The 23595-nt window shown below is 38.0% G+C and overlaps 1 protein-coding gene across 1 annotated transcript in view; it reads right to left on the bottom strand.

Moving 5' to 3' along the window:
- The window catches only part of GALNTL6 (polypeptide N-acetylgalactosaminyltransferase like 6), a 1175458-nt gene that overhangs the window by 686913 nt on the left and 464950 nt on the right, over positions 1 to 23595 (bottom strand). The window contains exon 3 of the mRNA XM_007192672.2: positions 7642 to 7780. Coding sequence (XP_007192734.1) covers positions 7642 to 7780 — 139 coding nt within the window. The remainder of the gene's footprint in view (positions 1 to 7641; positions 7781 to 23595) is intronic.

Raw genomic sequence — 23595 nt, 5'->3', positions numbered from 1 at the left:
TTTACTAACACAATATTGTAAATCAACTACACTAGAATAGAAATTAAAAAAAAATTTTATATATGGAAAAAAAAAGCAATGAGAGTACTTCAAGCATCTGTGACTTTAGAATTTCACACTGAAGTTTCTATATGAGTATCTTAGTTTGTAAGTAGATAACACAAGCAACTAGGCATGGAATATCTACACAGACTCTGTTGTATCTATATTTTTTCTTTTATTGATCTAAATATAATTATCAAACAGTAGATCAATACAGAAATAATCGTCATAATAAATGGCTTTTGGCCTTTGACTTCCATCACTTTAATAATTCTGATGTTAACATAGGACTATGGTGTAAGACACCATCTTTTTTCAGTTATGGAAAAATTCCCATATCTAAACACTAAAACTCTATGATTACTCAAATGTTAACAAATAATAATCTGATAAGATTGACTCCATGATCAATTCTGGTCTTCTAGTTTGACGTCAAACTTCCAAAAACTAGTTGCTTTTCTGTGAGCTCAATAATTTCTACTTTTCCAGTGGAACTTTAAAATTTGGATGGCTTTGCAGTCACACTGATTGGAGATGCTGACTTTGCCACCAAGGTCACACACAACAGAAATAACTGCCTGAGTTTAAAGCACATTGCTATTTCCTAGTGATGCCATGAAAGTGTACAGTGATGACTGCATAGTGAAAACCTAGCAGTTTAACACATCTCTAATTACGATTTTTCTCTATCACTGATGTTGTAATGCAGTCTTATAGTTAGCTACTATTCTTTTGAACAGATGCGTTCAATTTGGAGCTTTATATACATGGGGTAATAACATTACATAAAATTAAAAATACATGTAATAATACAAATATATATATATATATATTCAGGACTGAAATAGATGTCCCATGAATGACAATAATGATCAATCATTAATTGATACTTGATTTTCCAGTTTCTGTGTAATTTAAAAAAGCAATTTCAGTTTTTGGATCTTAATGAGCTAGTACACTGCAATTCATTATAATTTCAACTTTTATATTTTTATCCTGATTTGAAGCAGGATAACACAGTAATAAGCGACTAGGTTTCAGAGTTTGAGAGCCCTGGTTTGGAGTCAAATTTACATCAATTACCAGCAATGGTGACATTGGAAAAGTTATATAACATACTTAGGGTATTTTTAGAAGGTTTTGTGTGTGTGCACAACTTCCCACCGCTACTCTTTCACACCCCCATGCCCTTGTGTTCGTCCCCATTCTACCTTTCAACGAATCTGCTTTATGATCTGTCATTCACTCCAAAGATGAGATGTCTGACAACTCGTGAACTGTTGTCTATCCTTGGAGGATTTTCATTTCAACAGGGATACATCTTTAGCTATAGTGATAAAAACTCTTCCATGTCTTTCAGGCTTTAGCCAATGGAAGAGATACTTGCGTATATTTCTGTTGTTATTCTATTATGGCTTTTCTTTAATGACCCTTAGAAACCGACTAATGTGCTAATGGCTACACTAGCTTGCATCAGCCGGCTTTCAAAAAATATTATCCAAATAATTATTCAGTTCTTCAAAACAACTGCAGTTTTGAAAGGTTACTTCCTATCCGTTGTTCCTGGTCATTCCTCCCTCAATCTGCTGCTTAGGAGTTAACTGTTTTGTCTTTTTTCAGTCATACTGAGATATACACTAGGCTAGAGCAGCATTTGATTCAAAGGATACATTTCCAGCCTCTTCCACGGCAGTATTCCCACCTGACCGGAGTGCACAAGTCCTTTAGCTTAATTTGCTTCAGAATTGACTTGTGAACTTGTTGAAGAAAGATACTTCATCAACTTCACAAGTAAATCATAATGAAAACATGAAAGGAAGGCAGTGCCTCCCCAGCTTTTGAGTAGCCTCTGAACTTGAGAAATTTTAAGAAAATCCTTGCACATTTTTGGATGGCTAACCTCAAACATTTCTGTGGATGAGTTCTAACATTCAATAGCCCAGAGTCAGAGCAGTTAAATCACACTTTCTATTTCACACACAATTAAAATAAATACCAACCTATCACATTCACTACATTATACTAAAATACATTGGACACACATAATTATTTTTCCTAATAAACTCAAAACTGACTCCCAAAATTTAATCGTTTTTACAATTTATGCTTTTGAATTGTAGTTCACTTGATCTCTTTATATTTTATCTCATGATATGAATGCAAAAGAAGGAAGGAAATCAGAAGGAGAATCATCAGAAGAAAAAGAAATAACTGAATAGATCATGGTGCAGCTGATCTGGTAAACCTGGCACCTATCTTATTTATCGTAATACTCCGTGAGAGACATAAAGAAAGTTAGCACCCTGACTTAGTGAAGTGGGTAAGTAGAAATTCAGAATGACAACTGCCTGCCTCAGCATCACGGTCCAAGTCAGGAAAGTTAACTTTGTAATAATTATTATTCAACATAATTTCCAGAAGACATGATTAGACTTACAGTCTAATTGGAAAAAAAAATTACTCCAAATCTGTGTATATCGAGAATTTGCCTTTCTCCTTGTATACAAAGTAGATACTGTGCCCTCTTCATCCAGGGAGGAGGTCCTTTTCCTCCACAGATGGTCCCGTGAGGAGGGGCAGCCGTTATGCTAACACCCCACCCTCTCTCCATCCATCCTCCCAGACATCCCTTCCGGGAGAAGGAAAGACACGTGACTGCTGAGTTGGAGTTACAGAGTTTATCATGCTTGGCTCAGCTTCTGCTTCAGTTTTTGGCATGGGAACCCACTTGCGTGCAGAGACCAGACATCTCCCTCTGCCCTCCATGCCCGAAGTTCTACAACTGTCCTTTGGTTGTTGGCAATGTCTGTGACTGGAAGGCTGAATGAGCCTCCTTCTGCAGTTTGATATTAGGAATCACGCTTGGCCCAGGTCTAAACCACGCCCACCAACAGACTCTGATCAGTGATAAAGGCAGGGGCTTCCCTGGTGGCGCAGTGGTTAGGAATCTGCCAGCCAATGCAGGGGACACGGGTTCGAGTGCTGGTCCAGGAAGATCCCACATGCCGTGGAGCAACAAAGCTCGTGCGCCACAACTACTGAGCCCACACATCACAACTACTGAGCCTGTGCTCTAGAACCCACGAGCCACAACTACTGAGCCCATGTAACACAACTACTGAAGCCCGCGTGCCTAGAGCCTGTGCTCCGCAACAAGAGAAGCCACCGCAATGAGAAGCCCACGCACCACAACGAAGAGTAGCCCCTACTGGCCACAACTAGAGAAAGCCTGTGCGCAGCAACAAAGACCCAATGCAGCCATAAACAAACAAACAAACAAACAAATAAATAAATAAAATAATAAAGGTAATACTTTACTTTCAAACCATTTCTGGGACAATCTCTCCATTGGTTTTGAAATTGCGCAGAGAGCAGGGTTGTGATAGGTTAGTCTGATATAGCTGCAACACTGCTGAAAGCAATCACGTAATGCTATCATGACAAGAGGTTGTCAAAATTCTCCTAAATGTTTTCAAGAGATGAGATCTCTCAGAATTTTCTCTTAAAATTCAATATCTTGTTTGTTGCCAAGGCATGAAGCTAAAACGTCCTTATCTTGGGAATATAAGTTAAACCAAAAGGAAAATTTAAATGAAAAGGAAAAGCCACAATTCAGAGTAGAACTACTTTAACTCAAAAATATCCCAGCTACTCAGCCACCTTATAAGTGCATTGTAATTAATGTGGATGCATATGAACAGGTATCTGGATTCTTTTCTAAGAGCAAAAAATGAACCTTACATCAATGATGCATTTACCTGAATTCTCTGCAAAGTTGATCTCAACTCTCTGCAAAGCTGATCTCAACTCTCCTATTATTCATGACTCTTATGTGTCCTAATCTCACACACTGCCTGTTTTCATAAATGTAATTTCTTCTTACACACATTAATTCTAGCATGGTTTGGGAGTACTTGTGGTAACTGCTGATACATGTATTCATATCCAGGGAGTAATACTTGCTCAACTATTCTTTAGTTTTACCTTGTTAACAATATATTCATGCATAAGTTTATCAGAATTTCTTTTCTATGCAGGTCAGCCTTCCATGGTTTTCTTTCCCCTTATTTTATATGTATTTTGTACTCTAAATACATGTTTTAGAGTCAAAATAAGATGTTCTACAGCATACAAAGGTGTGACGTCCCAATGGGTGACTGAATACAAAGAAAATGCACAATCAAAATACAGGTGGGGAAAAACTAACCAGGCCAGCCAGATATCCAGTGACTGGACATTTGTCATGCAGAAGCTCTCATAGTAAAATTGTTATTGACATTGCATTAGATAAAACGGAAAAAATAAGATGTTCTAAGGACAGGTTGAACTCAGGTGCTCTGAGATTGAGCCCAGGTACTATGGATATAGACATAATTAGGGAGTAACTGAAGAAAACAGTGAGTATTTAAACTATCAACATATAGATACGTCTCCAAAAAAGTACAAAAGTCAACCAAAAGTGTCAGGCTATGACTACAGAAGAAAAGGTAGAAAATTTGACAAGACCAAAGCATAGATGGCATGAAAAACTAAAATGTAATTTACAAGATAAGGGGATGCTAAAAATAATTGAAAAAAAACACAAGAAATTCAAAATGTAAGTTAAAAGACTAAAATTTATTATTAGGATATAAGTAAAAATGATCTTGTTCTGTATAAACTGAAATTACTGCACACATGCCAACTGACTTTCCTTTATCTATGCTTCCTACTTAATAGGAATCTATTACTGATTCAATGAAATAACAAAGCCAACAGAAAGCTGTTCGTTTTTATGCTAGTGAAGAAGTAAGCAGTGAGACAAATAAAGGTGCTCTCTGGATTGGGATTTCTGAAGTAATTCATGTTCTAAATATTCCTCACCGTGGACAGAACTGTGCACTAAGCATGTCCAAGCACCTAGAACCATGAACATTTCTGAGAATATGAAGAGGTAAAGAGCATGGGCATATACACAGAGAGTCATCTATCATGTAGAGCAGTGTAGTAAGAACCACGATGATGTGTTTTGGAATAACGATCAAGTTCAGGAAAATTACAAGACGGTATTCCCGGATATGTTCCACTGCAAAATCCTAAAGCAAAGAAAAATAAAGTCCTCTCTCCCGGCACTCTGAGCCGGTAGTTGGAATTGGCTGACTGCAAATGCAAAGTTTCTTAGAACTGTTACATTTGATTATAAAAGTCACACACATTTTGCATTCTCTTCCATAGATTCTGTCAATATAAACAAGCCATGGTCAATTACCTGCAGCCTCGTTAAACTGATAATACTGGAATCTGTGTCCAGCTGCTTTTACAATTTCGAGGACAGAGTTACATACTCCTGTAATTATCTGTGCCTGCATTTTGGGAAGCACAACCAAGGTCAAAAGCCTAGGACTTTAATCAGCGGGATCCCTGTAAGACTTTCTTTGGCTTCCGGTTTCCCGCAGGTGGCATGCTGACAAAATCAGAGGCATCATCTCATCTCGCTTCCTGCATTACTGAGAGTCAGAAACTGGACTAACCAAGTAAACGACCATTCCTGGGATCTCACACTTAACATGCTGCTGGCATGCTTCTCCAATCTTCTGTTAAGATTGTTTGTTTGAGTTCTCTTCTTGGTATCATTTTACTAGCGTCTGTCCTATTACATATCCAGCCTCAGGAAGTAAGTAAGAATATGGTCACACACCATGTTTTAGCCATATTTTTCTTCCCTAACATTTAGAAAAATACCCTCCAATACTATAAATTTAGTAGCTCTGATAAAATTTTCAAAATGTTTTTCTTTCCATTTTTCTATCTTCTTCTCCATTATTGCCTAAGAATATCTTTTCTCAAAAGGTGGTAGTGACACCAAAAATATACTCTCTGTGGAGAATGGGAACATCAGCCTTCTTTTGACTTCCATGATTTTCTGCACTGTTTTCATCTGCAAATATTTCCACTTGAATACACATGAAAAGATTAGCAATGTCGGGGTGGGGTGGATGGAAATTATGCTCTGAGCATATTTATTATGCCAACAATGCAATTTAATGCATCTTTGATGGTGTGCAATTAGGTATTAAAATTTCTCATAACTAGAAACGTTCTCGGTCAGTGGGAATTACCGTAGATAATTTCAGGTGACATGGGAATAATTTTGCTAGATAGAAGGCCTAGACCAATATATAAAGCATTCAGCTTAGGGGAAAATGGATTTTTTCTTCACATTAATTCTTTGCTTAACACTACTGGAAAATGCAAATTCACATAAAACCTAAGGAGCAAACCAGTAATTTTTTTATATTTTAAAACCAAATTTATAAAGACACAATATGGCAACTAAAAAATAGTCCTCCAAACCACAATGCACTGATTTGTTTTTCCCTAATGGGTTAATTACTTTTGCACAAGGAGATTTACGTAATGTACGTTACTGGTTTAATTTAGATTTCTAGTCCTTGTTTCATTTATGCCCTTTACTTTCTCTGATTTTCTTTCTCTCACACCAATGATTCTAAAGGAAGATGAACTGCAAAAGTCAATATACTCTATTAGCTGGATAGATTTATCAAATATGCATGACAACGCCACAACTTCAAATTCTGCCCACATTCTATGTTCTTGGCATACTTTTGGCATAGCATATGCTAATAAGAAAACCATAACAGACTAGAAAAAGAAGTACATTAAGCAATGTTAGGAGTAGACAGGGGTGGACAGAGAGAAGAAAGCTTTCAGCCAACTGTAGGTAATATTCTCCTTGTTTCCATTCAGACTATAATATTTAGCTACCATTCAGTAAAAACTGAGCCCACTGTCAACTGACAAGCCACAAGCAATTCCTAAGTGATGGGAAATTGAGCAACCAAGCATTACCTTTAGATTATGGATGCACTCATGTTAGGCACTTTCTAAGAAAATGTAACAACAATGGCACTGATATGGCCGAGGTGAGAAGGCAGTCGGTCGAAGGCATGCACATGTAGACAGTTCTGACAGCACAAACTACTGGAGAAAAACGTGAGCTTCATAATGTACATGACCAAACGCAAAGTTATAGATGTCATCTGAAAGCATTTTGGTTTAAATGGAGATCATACCGCCAACTCAATAATGAAAATGGATATTAAGTTTTTGAGAGTCGACAGTGACTCTTTTGGAATTTTAAAGGTTATTTCAATTTAAATAAGAAGTATTTAAGATTATGTTGGTTACTTATTTTATATATAGTAGAGTATATATCCCAAACTCCTAATTTATCCGCCCCCCACCTTTCCCCTTTGGTAACCATTAAGTTTCTTTAGGGAAAGGAATCTGAAAAAGAATACACACACACACACACACAGACACACACACACATACACATTATATACATATATACACAAACATATAAAACTGAATCACTTTGCTGTACATCTGAAACTAACACAACATTGTAAATCAACTATACTTCAATAAAAAAACAAAAAACAAAAAATATATATGATTATAGAGTATAAACAGCTTCTATAAAATTAATAGGGCAAAGTTTTTCATTGTGTAGCTCACCATGATGTACATCAACCATATGAATCAAAACAGACAAAAAAAAAAAACCGCTCTGCACAGAGGTGAGCTGATACTCACTTTGCGTGGCGGATATCTGGCAGGGACCTCTCTAGAGCGATGTTGTTGCTGACAAAAATATTGAAACCATTTTCCCTGTAAGCTGAGTCATCGTGGTCCTCTTCAGTGAGGGGGTAAGGTTTCCCATGTTCACCTTTCCCTAGCAGGAGAAGAGAAAAAGGGATTATTGTCTGTGTAAAAACCATTTCATCTTCCAGAACAGATAATAAGACATGAATGCGTGTGTTTCTTTAGTAGCCTGTTACTATGCTCCAAAGAAAGCTCTAGCAGCAAGATTTTATTATATTATTTTATTTTATTTAGAGAGACACTCATGAAAAAAGCAAGCAACACAGAAGTAAAAAGTATAATCTTATCTCTCAGAGAAAACCACTGCTAAGAGTTTATGTGTATGTTTGCTAACATCTGTATACAGATTCTAGTATACATACTGCCTTATAATTTGATTTTCTCCAACATAACTGTATAAAAGCCATCAATTCATTGAGTTCTGCTAGTTGATATTATTTCATTGCAGCCTAATTTACACTATTCTGCTGAAGATATATTTTTAAGTTATTTCCAATTTTACATATTATAAACAATGTTAAAATAAACATATTTGCTTAATATTCCTAGTTAGGTATACTTGAAAGCGGTGGCGGGGTGTAAATTTTATTTTACAAATAAAATTGCCAGACTACCTTTAGAGTGAGTAGATAGTTTTCACACATCCCCAGAATCATTTGCTACTATTTTGAAATTTACTGGTAAAAATATATATTAGTCACACATTTGCCTTCTCTTGACTAATAATAAAATTAATTTTACATACCTTTATCATTTGTATTTCTTACATTGTAAAATGATTGTTTGGAGATTTTAAAAAACAGTTTCTTTTAAGAGTAATTTACATATTATGTTTGCTAAAGCTTTCTTAATTACATACAATGCAAATATTTTGTAGGTTTCTTTTATTTAAATCTAATTTAAGGCTTCTGTTTTCTGGCTCTGCAGGTAAGGAGTTGGAAGTTGCCACTCTGTCTTGACAACCAATACAAAGCTGAACAGACTGAAAAAACCAATAGCTCTTCTTGGATCCAGAAGACAGGAGAGGACACAGGGCAACAGAGACAGACGAGGGAGTACAGGAGCTAAGGCTTACCAGAGCAGGGGCTCATGAGTGGAAATACCAGGAACCAGTGCCAGGGTAGGAAAACCTGAACTGTAATTGACAAATTGCTGGGGGCTCTGAGCAGACAAGTCAGAGAAGTAAAATCCTTCTGGAGGACCCAGTCATAGAGAGGCTCCAATTTTATTGAGATTTATCTCCGGGAGCTCAACCAAGTTCCCAGTGTAAGTACTGAAGAAAAATTCTCTTGAGTTTCTGGCAGGAGGAGGAGAGAAGGAACCATTGTGAAATACGTCAGAGCACTCCGGTGTTCTCAATAAGGCCTGCCCTCAGGGGAAACTAGTTAACCAGAGCCCCACCTGCTCTGGTGTATCCTGTAGAGCCAAATTGACCCAAGAGAAGGGAAATTCCTGACTCTAGCCCGCTCTAACCATTCTACCCAAGTGCGGAGAAAAGTCTTAAGAAACTGCTGCAAAATTCACAGTTCAGAAGCCCAGGGTCACTAGAAGACTGAGATCTAATCACGAGACTGTGGGCACTCCCCTCCCACCACACCTCTACACCACATCATGAAAGGCTTATTTCCAGCAATTCCTTTCATCTGGTTCATCATGTCCAGCTATCACGGAAAAAATCACAAGGCATGCCAAAAGGCAAAATCACAATTTGAAGAGACCAGAGAGATGGAGCAAGCATCAGAATCAGACATAGCAGGGATATAAGAATTATCAGACTGGGAATTTTAAACAACTGTGGTTCATATACTAAGGGTCCTAACAGATGAGTAGAGAACATGCAAGAACAGATGGGCAATGTCAGCAGAGAGATGGAAATCCTAAAAAATAACCAAAAAGAGATGATAAAAAAACACCTTAAAAGAAATGAAGAATACTTCTGATGGGCTTATGAGTAGAACTGGATACAGATGAGGAAAGACTCTCAGAGCCAGAGGATTTATCAATAGAATCCTCAAAATCCAGAAAGCAAATAGAACAAAAACTTAAAGTAGAGCGGAATATCCAAGGGTGTGGGATAACTACAAAAGATGTAACATATACATAATGGGAACAACAGAAGGACAAGAGAGGAAGGAACAGACTATTTGAAAAAACACTGACAGAAAAATTTTGCCAAATGAATATCAGGCCCCAAACCACAGATCCAGGAAGCTCAGAGAACACCATGCAGGACAAATTACCAAAACACTACATGGAGGCATATCATTTTCAAATGATAGAAAATCAAAGATAAAGAAAATATCTCAAAAGAAAACAGAGAAAAAACTCCTTACCTAGAGAGGAACAAAGGTAAGAATTATATCCAACTTCTCTTCAGAGGCCATGTAAGCAAGAAGACAGTGGATTGAAATAGTTAAAGAATTCAGAGAAAAAACCTCCCCACGTAGAACTCCATACCCTGTGAAACTAACCTTCAAAACTGAAGGAGAAACAAGGTCATCTCAGACAAACAAAAATTGACAGAATTTGTTCCTATTAGACCCGCCTTGTGAGAAATGTTTAAAAAAAAGTTCTTTAAAAAGAAGTAAATAGGGCTTCCCTGGTGGCGCAGTGGTTGAGAATCTGCCTGCTAATGCAGGGGACACGGGTTCGAGTCCTGGTCTGGGAAGATCCCACATGCCGCGGAGCAACTAGGCCCGTGAGCCACAACTACTGAGCCTGTGCGTCTGGAGCCTGTGCTCCACAACAAGAGAGGCCGCGACAGTGAGAGGCCCGCGCACCGCGATGAAGAGTGGCCCCCGCTCACCGCAACTAGAGAAAGCCCTCGCACAGAAACGAAGACCCAACACAGCCATAAATAAATAAATAAATAATTTTAAAAAAAAAGAAGTAAATGATATAGGTCAGAAACTTGGATCTACATAAAGGAAGAGCACTGAAGAAGATAAAATAAAAACTAACACCTTGAGAGAGGAGCTTCAAGATGGCGGAAGAGTAAAACGTGGAGATCACCTTCCTCCCCACAAATACATCAAAAACTACATGTGAAACAACTCCTACAGAACAGCTACTGAACACTGGCAGAAGACCTCAGACTTCCCAAAAGGCAAGAAACTCCCCATGTACCTGGGTAGGGCAAAAGAAAAAAGAAAAAACAGAGACAAAAGAATAGGGACGGGACCTGCCCCAGTGGGAGGGAGCTGCGAAGGAGGAAAGGTTTCCACACACTAGGAGCCCCTTCGTGGGCAGAGACTGCGGGTGGCGGAGGGGGGAAGCTTCGAGGCCGCGGAGGAGAGCGCAGCCACAGGGGTGTGGAGGACAAAGCGGAGAGGTTCCCGCACAGAGGCTCGGTGCCAACCAGCACTCACCAGCCCGAGAGGCTTGTCTGCTCACCCACCAGGGCGGGTGGGGTCTGGGAGCTGAAGCTCGGGCTTCTGAGGTCAGATGCCAAGGAGAGGACTGGGGTTGGCTGCATGAACACAGCCTGAAGGGGTTAGTGCACCACAGCTAGCCAGGAGGGAGTCCAGGAAAAAGCCTGGGACTGCCTAAGAGGCAAGAGACCATTGTTTCAGGGTGCATGAGGAGAGGAGATTCACAGCACCGCCTAAACGAGCGCCAGATACGGGTGCAAACCACGGCTATCAGCACGGACCCCAGAGACGGGCATGAGACGCTAAGGCTGCTGCTGCCGCCACCAAGAAGCCTGTGTGCAAGCACAGGTCACTATCCACACCTCCCCTCCTGGAAGCCTGTGCAGTCTGCCACTGCCAGGGTCCCGTGATCCGGGGACAACTTCCCCGGGAGAACACACGGCACGCCTCAGGCGGGTGCAACGTCACACTGGCCTCTGCCACCACTGGCTCACTCCGCATTCCATACCCCTCCCTCCCCCCAGCCTGAGAGAGCCAGAGCCCCCTAATCAGCTGCTCCTTTAACCCCGTCCTGTGTGAGCAAAGAACAGACGCCCTCAGGCAACCTACATGCAGAGGCGGGTCCAAATCCAAAGCTGAACCCCGAGAGCTGTGTGAAAAAAGAAAAGAAAGGGAAATCTCTCCCAGCAGCCTCAGGAGCAGCGGATTAAATCTCCACAGTCAACTTGATGTACACTGCATCTGTGGAATACCTGAATAACAAAGAATCATGCCAAAATTGAGGGGGTGGACTTTGGGAGCAACTGTAGACTTGGGGTTTGCTTTCTGCATCTAATTTGTTTCTGGTTTTATGTTTATCTTAGTTTACTTTTGAATGCTTGTTATCACTGGTGGATTTGTTTACTGGTGTGGTTGCTCTCTTCATTTTTTTTATTACTTTTTAAAATGTTTTTATTTTAATAATTTTATTTATTTTAATAAATTTTTTATTGTATTTTATTTTTTCTTGCTTTTTTTTTTCTCTTGTCTTCTGAGCGTGTGGCTGACAGGGTCTTGGTACTCCTGCCATGTGTCAGGCCTGAGCCTCTGAGGTGGGAGAACTGAGTTCACAACATTGCACCACCAGAGACCTCCTGACCCCATGTAATATCAATCGGTGAGAGCTCTCCCAGAGATCTCCATCTCAACACTAACACCCCGCTCCAATCAATGACCAGCAAGCTCCAGTGCTGGACACCACATGCCAAACAACTAACAAGATAGGAACACAACCCCACCCATTAGCAGACAGGCTGCCTAAAATCATAATAAGGTCACAGACCCCCCAAAACACACCACCGGACGTGGTCTTGCCCACCAGAAATACAAGATCCATCCTCATCCAGCAGAACACAGGCACCACTCCTCTCCACTAGGAAGCCTACATAACCCACTGAACCAACCATACCCACTGGGGGCAGACATCAAAAACAATGGGAACTATGAACCTGCAGCCTGCAAAAAGGAAACCCCAAAAACTGTAAGTTAAGCAAAATGAGAAAACAGAGAAATACGCAGCAGATGAAGGAGCAAAGTAAAAACCCACCAGACGAAACAAATGAAGAGGAAATAGGCAGTCCACCTGAAAAAGAATTCAGAGTACTGATAGTAAAGATGATTCAAAATCTCGTAAACAGAATGGAGAAAATACAAGAAACGTTTAACAAGGACCTGGAAGAACTAAAGAGCAAACAAACAATGATGAACAACACAATAAATGACATTTAAAATTCTCTAGAAGGAATCAATAACAGAATAACTGAGGCAGAAGAAGGGATAAGTGATCTTGAAGATAAAATAGTGGAAATAACTACTGCAGAGCAGAATAAAGATAAAAGAATGAAAAGAATTGAGGACAGTCACAGAGACCTCTGGGACAACATTAATTGCACCAACATTCAAATTATAAGGGTCCCAGAAGAAGAGAAAAAGAAAGGGACTGAGAAAATATTTGAAGAGATTATAGTTGAAAACTTCCCTAATATGGTAAAAGAAATAGTCAATCAACTCCAGGAAGCACACAGTCCCATACAGGATAAATCCAAGGAGAAACATACCAAGACACGTATTAATCAAACTATCAAAAATTAAATACAAAGAAAAAATATTAAAAGCAGCAAGGGAAAAACAACAAATAACATACAAGGGAATCCCCATAAGCTTAACAGCTGATCATTCAGCAGAAACTCTGCAAGCCAGAAGGGAGTGGCAGGACATATTTAAAGTGATGAAAGGGAAAAACCTACAACCAAGATTACTCTACCCAGCAAGGATCTCATTCAGTTTTGACAGAGAAATTAAAACCTTTACAGACAAGCAGAAGTTAAGACAATTAAGCACCACCAAACCAGCTTTACAACAAATCCTAAAGGAACTTCTCTAGGCAGGAAACACAAGAGAAGGAAAAGACCTACAATAATAAATCCCAAACAATTAAGAAAATGGTAACAGGAACACACATATCGATAATTACCTTACATGTAAATGGATTAAATGCTCTAACCAAAAGACATAGACTGGCTGAATGGATACAAAAACAAGACCCGTATATATGCTGTCTACAAGAGACCCACTTCAGACCTAGGGACACATACAGACGGAAAGTGAGGGGATGGGAAAAGATATTCCATGCAAATGGAAATCAAAAGAAAGCTGGAGTAGCAATTCTCATATCAGACAAAATAGACTTTAAAATAAAGACTGTTACAAGAGACAAAGAAGGACACTACACAATGATCAAGGGATCAATCCAAGAAGAAGATATAACAATTGTAAATATTTATGCACCCAACATAGGAGCACCTCAATACATAAGGCAAATGCTAGCAGCCATAAAAGGGGAAATCGACAGTAACACAATCATAGTAGGGGACTTTAAGACCCCACTTTCACCAATGGACAGATCATCCAAAATGAAAATAAATAAGGAAACACAAGCTTTAAATGACACATTAAACAAGATGGACTTAATTGATATTTATAGGACATTCCATCCAAAAAAAACAGAATACACTTTCTTCTCAAGTGCTCGTGGAACATTCTCCAGGATAGATCATATCTTGGGTCACAAATCAAGCTTTTGTAAATTTAAGAAAATTGAAATCACATCAAATATCTTTTCTGACCACAACACTATGAGACTAGATATCAGTTACAGTAAAAAAAAAAAAAAAAAAAAAACCTGTAAAAAATACAAACACAGGGAGGCTAAACAATACACTACTAAATAACCAAGAGGTCACTGAAGAAGTCAGAGGAAATCAAAAAATACTTAGAAACAAATGACAATGAAAACATGATGACCCAAAACCTATGGGATGCAGCAAAAGCAGTTCTGAGAGGGAAGTCTAGAGCAATACAATCCTACCTCAAGAAACCAGAAAAATCTCAAATAAACAACCTAACCTAACACCTAAAGCAATTAGAGAAAGAAGAACAAAAAAACACCCCAAAGTTAGCCAAAGGAAACAAATCATAAAGATCAGAGCAGAAGTAAATGAAAAAGAAATGAAGGAAACAATAGCAAAGATCAATAAAACTAAATGCTGGTTCTTTGAGAAGAAAAAATTGATACACCATTAGCCAGACTCATCAAGAAACAAAGGGAGAAGACTCAAATCAACAGAATTAGAAATGAAAAAGGACAAGTAACAACTGACACTGCAGAAATACAAAGGATCATGAGTGATTACTACAAGCAATTATACGCCAATAATATGGACAACCTGGAAGAAATGGACAAATTCTTAGAAAAGCATAACCTTCTGAGAATGACCAGGAAGTAATAGAAAATATAAACAGACCAATCACAAGCACTGAAATTGAAACTGTGATTAAAAATGTTCTAACAAACAAAAGCCCAGGACCAGATGGCTTCACAGGCGAATTCTATCAAACATTTAGAGAAAAGCTAACACCTATCCTCCTCAAACTCTTCCAAAATATAGCAGAGAGAGGAACACTCCCAAACTCATTCTACGAGGCCACCATCACCCTGATAACAAAACCAGACAAAGATGTCACAAAGAAAGAAAACTACAGGCCAATATCACTGATGAACATAGATACAAAAATCTTCAACAAAGTACTAGCAAACAGAATCCAACAGCACATTAACAGGATCATACACCATGATCAAGTGGGGTTTATCCCAGGGATGCAAGGATTCTTCAATATATGCAAATCAATCAATGTGATAAAACATATTAACAAACTGAAGGATAAAAACCATATGATGATCTCAATAGATGTAGAAAAAGATTTTGACATGATTCAACACCCATTTATGATAAAAACTCTCCAGAAAGTAGGCACAGAGGGAACTTACCTCAACATAATAAAGGCCATATATGACAAACCCACAGCCAACATCGTTCTCAATGGTGAAAAACTGAAACCATTTCCACTAAGATCAGGAACAAGACAAGGTTGCCCACTTTCACCACTATTATTCATCACTGTTTTGGAAGTTTTAGCCACAGCAATCAGAGAAGAGAAAGAAATAAAAGGAATCCAAATCAGAAAAGAAGAAGTAAAGCTGTCCCTGTTTGCAGATGACATGATACTATACATAGAGAATCCTAAAGATGCTACCAGAAAACTACTAGAGCTAATCAATGAATTTGGTAAAGTAGCAGGATACAAAATTAATGCACAGAAATCTCTTGCATTCCTATACACTAATGATGAAAAATCTGAAAGAGAAACTAAGGAAACACTCCCATTTACCATTGCAACAAAAAGAACAAAATACCTAGGAATAAACCTACCTCAGGAGACAGAAAAGCTCAATGCAGAAAACTATAAGACACTAATGAAAAAAATCAAAGATGACACAAACAGATGGAGAAATATACCATGTTCTTGGATTGGAAGAATCAACACTGTGAAAATGCCTATATTACCCAAAGCAATCTACAGGTTCAGTGCAATCCCTATCACACTACCAATGGCATTTTTCACAGAAATAGAACAAAAAATTTCACAATTTTTATGGAAACACAAACAACCCTGAACAGTCAAAGAAATCGTGAGAATGAAAAATGGACCTGGAGGAATCAGGCTCCCTGACTTCAGACTATACTACAAAGCTACAGTAATCAAGACAGTATGGTACTGGCACAAAAACAGAAATATAGATCAATGGAACAGGATAGAATGCCCAGAAATAAACCCACACACATATGGTCACCTTATCTTTGAAAAAGGAGGCAAGAATATACAGTGGAGAAAAGACAGCCTCTTCAATAAGTGGTGCTGGGAAAACTGGACAGGTACATGTAAAAGAATGAAATTAGAACACTCCCTAACACCATACACATAAACTGAAAATGGATTAAAGACCTAAAGGTAAGTCCAGACAGTATAAAACTCTTAGAGGACAACATAGGCCGAACACGTTATAACATAAATCACAGCAAGATCCTTCTTGACCCACCTCCTAGAGAAATGGAAATAAAAACAAAAATAAACAAATGGGACCTAATGAAACTTAAAAGCTTTTGCACAGAAAAGGAAACCATAAACAAGATGAAAAGACAACCTCAGAATGGGAGAAAATATTTGCAAATGAAGCAACAGACAAAGGATTAATCTCCAAAACATACAAGCAACTCATGCAGCTCAATATCAAAAAAAACAAACAACCCAATCAAAAAATGGGCAGAAGAGCTAAATAGACATTTCTCCAAAGAAGATATACAGATTGCCAACAAGTACATGAAAGAATGTTCAACATCACTAATCATTAGAGAAATGCAAGTCAAAACTACAGTGAGGTATCACCTCACACCAGTCAGAATGGCCATCATCAAAAAATCTACAAACAATAAATGCTAGAGGGGGTGTGGAGAAAACGGAACCCTCTTGCACTGTTGGTTGGAATGTAAATTGATACAGCCACTAGGGAGAACAGTATGGAGGTTCCTTAAAAAAACTAAAAATAGAACTACCATACGACCCAGCAATCCCAGTACTGGGCAAATACCCTGAGAAAACCATAAGTCAAAAAGAGTCATGTACTGCAGTGTTCATTGCAGCACCATTTACAACAGCCAGGACATGGAAGCAACCTAAGTGTCCATCCACAGATGAATGGATAAAGAAGATGTGGCACATATATACAATGGAATATTACTCAGCCATAAAAAGAAATGAAATTGAGTTATTTGTAGTGAGGTGGATGGACCCAGAGTCTGTCATACAGAGTGAAGTAAGTCAGAAAGAGGAAAACAAATACCGTATGCTAACACATATATATGGAATCTAAAAAAAAAAATGTTTCTGAAGAACCTAGGGGCAGGACAGGAATAAAGACGCAGACATAGAGAATGGAGTTGAGGACATGGGGAGGGGGAAGGTTAAGCTGGGACGAAGTGAGAGAGTGGCATGGACATATATACACTACCAAATGTAAAATAGATAGCGAGTGGGAAGCAGCTGCATAGCATAGGGAGATCAGCTCGGTGCCTTGTGACCTCCTAGAGGGGTGGGATAGGGAGGGTGGGAGGGAGACGCAAGAGGTAGGGGATATGGGGATATATGTATACGTATATCTGATTCACTTTGTTATACAGCAGAAACTAACACAACATTGTAAAGCAATTATCCTCCAATAAAGATGTTAGAAAAAAATGAATGTTTTTATTTCAAAAAGAAAAACTAACATTTTTTAATTTTTCTTATCCTTAATTAATATATCAGTTTGTTCAATGTATAAAACCAACAATGTAATAGATATATACGCTTATGTATAATTATATTATTTCTATATATATTACATATTTACACAAAGTCATGTATGCTTATGTAGTATTTGTATATATATATTTTATATATATATGTATACACACTCATGTATGCTTATAAAAAAGTGGAATGGATGCCAGCAATGACAGATGAGATAGGAGGAAGGAATTACTATTTAGGATCATTTTGTTATTTTAAGGTACTCACACTACCTGTGAAGTGCTATAGTGTTATTTAAAAATAGACTTGGATTAGCTGTAAATGCATATTGCAAACTCTAGGGCAACCACTAAAAAAAAAGTAGAAAAAAAAAGCATAACTGATATGCTAAGATGTGGAGAAAAATGAAATCATATAAACACCTCAGTTTAAAGCAAAAAAGACAAAAAAAAAGTAGAAGATAGACATGGAACAAGGATGACATAGATGACAAATAGAAAACAGTAATGAATAAGGTAGAGATTAATCAAAACTATATCAATAATCACTTTGAATGTCAATGGCCTAATTGCACCAATTAAAAGAGACTGTTAGAGTGGATCAAAATAAATCTAAGATTTTTCCATCCAGATTATTTTTTTTCATAGTTTCTTATTACGCATTATATTTATAAGTAAGCCCTTTCCTACTCCACTATTATTTTTAAAATTCATTCATGAATTCAGTTTTACTAACATTTTGTTTTGTTTTATTCATTAAAATTTTTGAACCATCTGGAACGTGTTCTGGTGTGAGAAGTGAGAAAAGAATCACATTTATTTTTAAACACACGGTTAGGTGTTGTAGGAATGACATTTAATGAATAATTTGTCATTTTCTTTCCTGCTTTAAAATGCCACATACAAAAGTAAAAATAGAGTTACCACATGATCCAGCAATCCTACTCCTGGGCATATATATAGAAAAGATGAAAACTCTAATTCAAAAAGGTAGGCATGCTGATGTTCATAGCAGCACTGTTTATAATAGCCAAGACATGGAAGCAACCTAAATGTCCATCAACAGATGAATGGATAAAGAAGATGTGGTACATATATACAATGGAATATTACTCAGCCATAAAAAGGAACGAAATAATGCCATTTGCAGCAACATGGATGGCCCTAGAGGTTATCATACAAAATGAAGTTAGAAAAAGATGAATATCAAATGATATCACTTATATGTGGAATCTAAAATATGACACAAATGAACTTATTCACAAAACAGAAACGGACTCACAGACATAGAAAACAAATTTATGGTTACCAAAGTGGGAAAGAGAGTGGGGGAGAGATAAATTAGGAGTTTGGGATTAACATATACACACTACTGTATATAAAATAGATAAACAACAAGGATTTACTGTATTGCACAGGGAACTATACTCAGTATCTTGCAATAACCTAGAATGGAAAAGAATCTGAAAAATAATATATATATTTCAGTAATACCTCAAATAGAAGTGAAAACATCTTTTTTTTTTTTTTTAAAGCTTCTAGTTTCTGCCACAGTGGCATTAACCTCAGTAGAGCCAACAGTTAAGATCAAACAGCTGGGGATTGATAAGGAATTATATGCTCAAGAAGCAGACTAAAAATCTCTTCAATTTTAAGGGAGAGAAACAAACATTTTTAAGTGTTTCACTTTTGGCATCAAAAAAAAATAAATACTGAGTCTCGTCTGATTTTCTGTTTTGATTTCTTAGGAGAAAATGTCACTTGCTTTTACCAACTACATGGTAAGTAAATGAGTCAGTGAGAAATTTCCTTTGTATACCAGCTAATTCTTGAGCATCCACTAAGTACAAAGTACTATATTAAAAAATTTTATATATATTTTTTGATGCAACACTGTAAAATAAACATAGTTTTACCCATGTTACATGTAAGTAAACAAAAGAGACACTGGTATTTTCAATAAACATTGCCACAATTAGCCATTAGCCATCTAACCTGGGGAAACTTTTTTTTTTTTTTTTTATAAATTTATATATTTTATTTTATTTATTTTTGGCTGCATTGGGTCTTTGCTGCTGTGCATGGGCTTTCTCTAGTTGTAGCGAGCGGGGCTACTCTTCATTGTGGTGCGCAGGCTTCTCATTTTGGTGGCTTCTCTTGTTGCAGAGCACAGGCTCTAGGCACGCAAGCTTCAGTAGCTGTGGCACGTGGGCTCAGTAGTTGTGGCTTGCAGGCTCTAGAGCGTAGGCTCAGCAGTTGTGGCTCACGGGCCCAGCTGCTCCACGGCATGTGGGATCCTCCTGGACCAGGTCTCGAACCCATGTCCTAACCTGGGGAAACTTTTAAAAGATCTAAGTCTCTCTCTCATGAGTGGACAAATTAGCTAGAAAAGGTCTTTTGACCTTATATATTCTTTGGTGTTAACTGGATTTATAGGCTACTCCGTAAATCCTATTCAATAAAAAAAAAAATCACAGTGCGTAATATTCTTCACTTCCTTTAACAAATTTTTATTAACAAGTTTTTACTTTTAAATTTAAATGCCCTAAGTGAAATGTATGCACACACCTGAGGCTTCTTTTCTGTAATTTTTTGGTAGATATTTTTAATGGCGAACTTTTAGATTCGGCCACTTTTAAGACTATAGATACGAAAATTTAAAGCTACACATTCATTCAAACATCTGTCAGTCAAAGGGAAATTCATTTTCTTTGTACAACAATGTGGTCTTCAGATGATACATCTCAGGAGGCAAGGCTTTTCCAATGAATGAGTGACTCTTTAGAGCTTTAAAGCAAAGCTTGTGAGTCACCAGTGAGGGCTTTCTAGAGACTTCTTCACGGCAGTTGTGAGGAAAAGTTTAAAAATTTTCTGTTCTTACGCACAGTCAGCAGTTTTTACTGCAAATGCTATCAACTCATCTTAAGTGTTAATATGTATATCCTCAGGGTCTATGACATCTCATGTGGTTTGACATTTCTTTTGTAAAACAACAAAACAAAGTAAACAGCTCCAATCAAAAAGCATATGTTGGGGCTTCCCTGGTGGCGCAGTGGTTGAGAGTCTGCCTGCCAATGCAAGGGACACGGGTTCGTGCCCTAGTCTGGGAAGATCCCACATGCCGCGGAGCAGCTAGGCCCGTGAGCCACAGCTACTGAGCCTGCGCGTCTGGAGCCCGTGCTCCGCAACAAGAGAGGCCGCGATAGTGAGAGGCCCACGCACCGCGATGAAGAGTGGTCCCCGCTTGCCGCAACTAGAGAAAGCCCACACACAGAAACTAAGACCCAACACAGCCAAAAATAAATAAATAAATAAAGTGTAAAATTAAAAAAAAAAAGCATATGTTGAAAAATGACATTATTCAAAGGTCTTTAATTTATTAGTTTACAGATTTACCTATTTATCTTAAAAAAAACTCTAACGTACCTTACTGTTATCACTGTAAATTCAGATTCCTTTATTTTAAATTAAAAAATAGTGCACTATCTGCTGTGTTTAAAATAGTATAAAAGGTATAAAAGTGAGGTATTTTAAAGAATAAAAATATAAAAGTTAAATACTATATATAAATGTACAGGTATTAAGCAGAAAGTTTCTAAGTCTTCCAAGTATGTCTCTGATCCTACGTTATTCAAGGCACAGAGTAGACGTTAACATGGAGATCCCGTTAAATTTCTCATAGCGCACCTGGCATTTATCCTCCAGATTAAGTGACATTTTATTTAGCCTGGCTATCTCATAGATTGGTATGACTATCATTTTTTTAAGGTTTATCTACAATATGCACCTCTGGGTAGGAGAAGTGAAAATGTGTATGGTATGACCCCAGGCCTGAAAAAGCTAGAAATATATTCTGATTAGGAAGACACGGGGTGCTACAGACAACATTTTTGTCCCTGAAAAATGCATATTGAATCCTAACTCCCAATGGGAGAGCATTTGGAGGTGGGGACTTTGGGAGGTGATTAGGCCATGAGGGATGAGGACTCAGAAATGGGATTAGTGCCCTTATAGAAGGGACCTCAGAGACCCTTGCCCCTCCCACCAAGTGAGGACACAGTGAGGAGACACATCTTCTGGTCTATGAACCAGGAAGTGGGCCTCACCAGACACTGAATTTGCTGGTGCCTTGGTCTTGGACTTGCCAAGCTCCAGAACCGAAAGGAAAAAGATTTCTGCCATTTATAGGCCACCCAGATACTTTATTATAGCAGCCCGGATGGACTAAGACATGACAACCCTATAAAAAGGTGGTTATGAAAGGAAATGGATCCGTGGAATCTAGAAAAATGGCACAGATGAACCTATTTGCAAAGCAGAAACAGAGACACAGACATGGAGAACAAATGTATGCACACCAAGGTGGGAAGGGGGGGTGGGAGGAATTGGGAGATTGGGATTGACACATATACACTACTATGTATAAAATAGATAACTAATGAGAACCTACTGTATAGCACAGGGAACTCTACTCAAGGCTCTGTGCTGACCTAAATGGGAAGGAAATCCAAAAAGGAGGGGATATATGTATATGTATGGCTAATTCACTTTGCTGTACAGCAGAAACTAACACAACATTGTAAAGCAACTGTACTCCCAATTAAAAAAAAAAAAAAAAGGAAATGGAGTATTTGTGGATGAGAATGAACTGCACAATAAATCCTGCAAGTGTTTCCAGACTGTGGCAAACTGAGGAACTTTGTATGGCTTGGAAACTCCCACTAGAAAAAGTGAGTTTTCAACTCAAACTTGAAGGAGAGTTCAAGTTTGATTTCAAAGGTCTGGGGCTGGGGACACTGCATAAGAAAAAACTGAGGTGAATGAGCTTGTACAGATAAGACTTTTGAAACATTCTATTTAAAAAATAATTATTAAAACTATCTCAGTAGATCAAGATCTCATGAAATGGTATATTGAGAGATAAAGTAGGTTTTTGTCAGAGGAAAAAAAATTCCAGTGACAGACAACTTTATTTAAACTTCTCCTTAGAAATAATTGAGTATAAGAATAACATAAGGAAACCCCTGTTTTAACATTTTTCCTAAAGGTTCTTGAAGATAAGCAACTGGAACACTCAAGAATCTCTACAGTCAGGCCTTTGCTCAAACATAATTGTCTTGGAGAGATTTTTCATAATCAATCCATCTTAAACCAGCATTCACAGCACTCCACGCCCTCTCTATTTCCCAAATCTGCTTTTATTTTTACTATATAGTGCTTGCTATTCTACATTTATGTTTTTGCCTGTTAATCAACAATCTCCGCATTAGGATAGAAGCTTCATGAAAGCAGGGCCTTTCTTCTGTGCCCCTTAATATCCCCAGAACCTAGAAGAGTGCCTGCCACATAGAAGATAACTCAAATATTTTATGAGCCACACACAAATAAGGAACTGATACAACTGGATTTGTTACCTAATGGAAACAAATATACTAATTTATTTATTCAAAACCACATATTAAGCACCTACTCTGAGCCAGGGCCTGGGAATTAAATGATGAACATCAGAGTTATTACCTTTGATATCATGTTTAAGAGAAAAAAGTAAAATCAGACCATTGTGATTAACACAGAAATGTGATAAGCTATGCGGTCCTTGAGGGATGGACTATGTCTTGCTATCGATGGGTCAGGGAGTCTTAGCACAGTACTGACCACATGGCTTGGCCCCCAGAGTTCCTGTGAGATGAATAAATGGGGAAATAAAACTTAATTCATTAACACAGGAGGAGGACAGAGAATGTCTCTCAATGATATGGGACCTTCCAGGAGATGTAGGGAAGCCATCG

Source organism: Balaenoptera acutorostrata, chromosome 6 (assembly GCF_949987535.1).
Source record: "Balaenoptera acutorostrata chromosome 6, mBalAcu1.1, whole genome shotgun sequence".
NCBI lineage: Eukaryota > Metazoa > Chordata > Mammalia > Artiodactyla > Balaenopteridae > Balaenoptera > Balaenoptera acutorostrata.
Note: the sequence above shows the minus strand (reverse complement) of the source record. Positions and strands in the feature narration are given on the sequence as shown.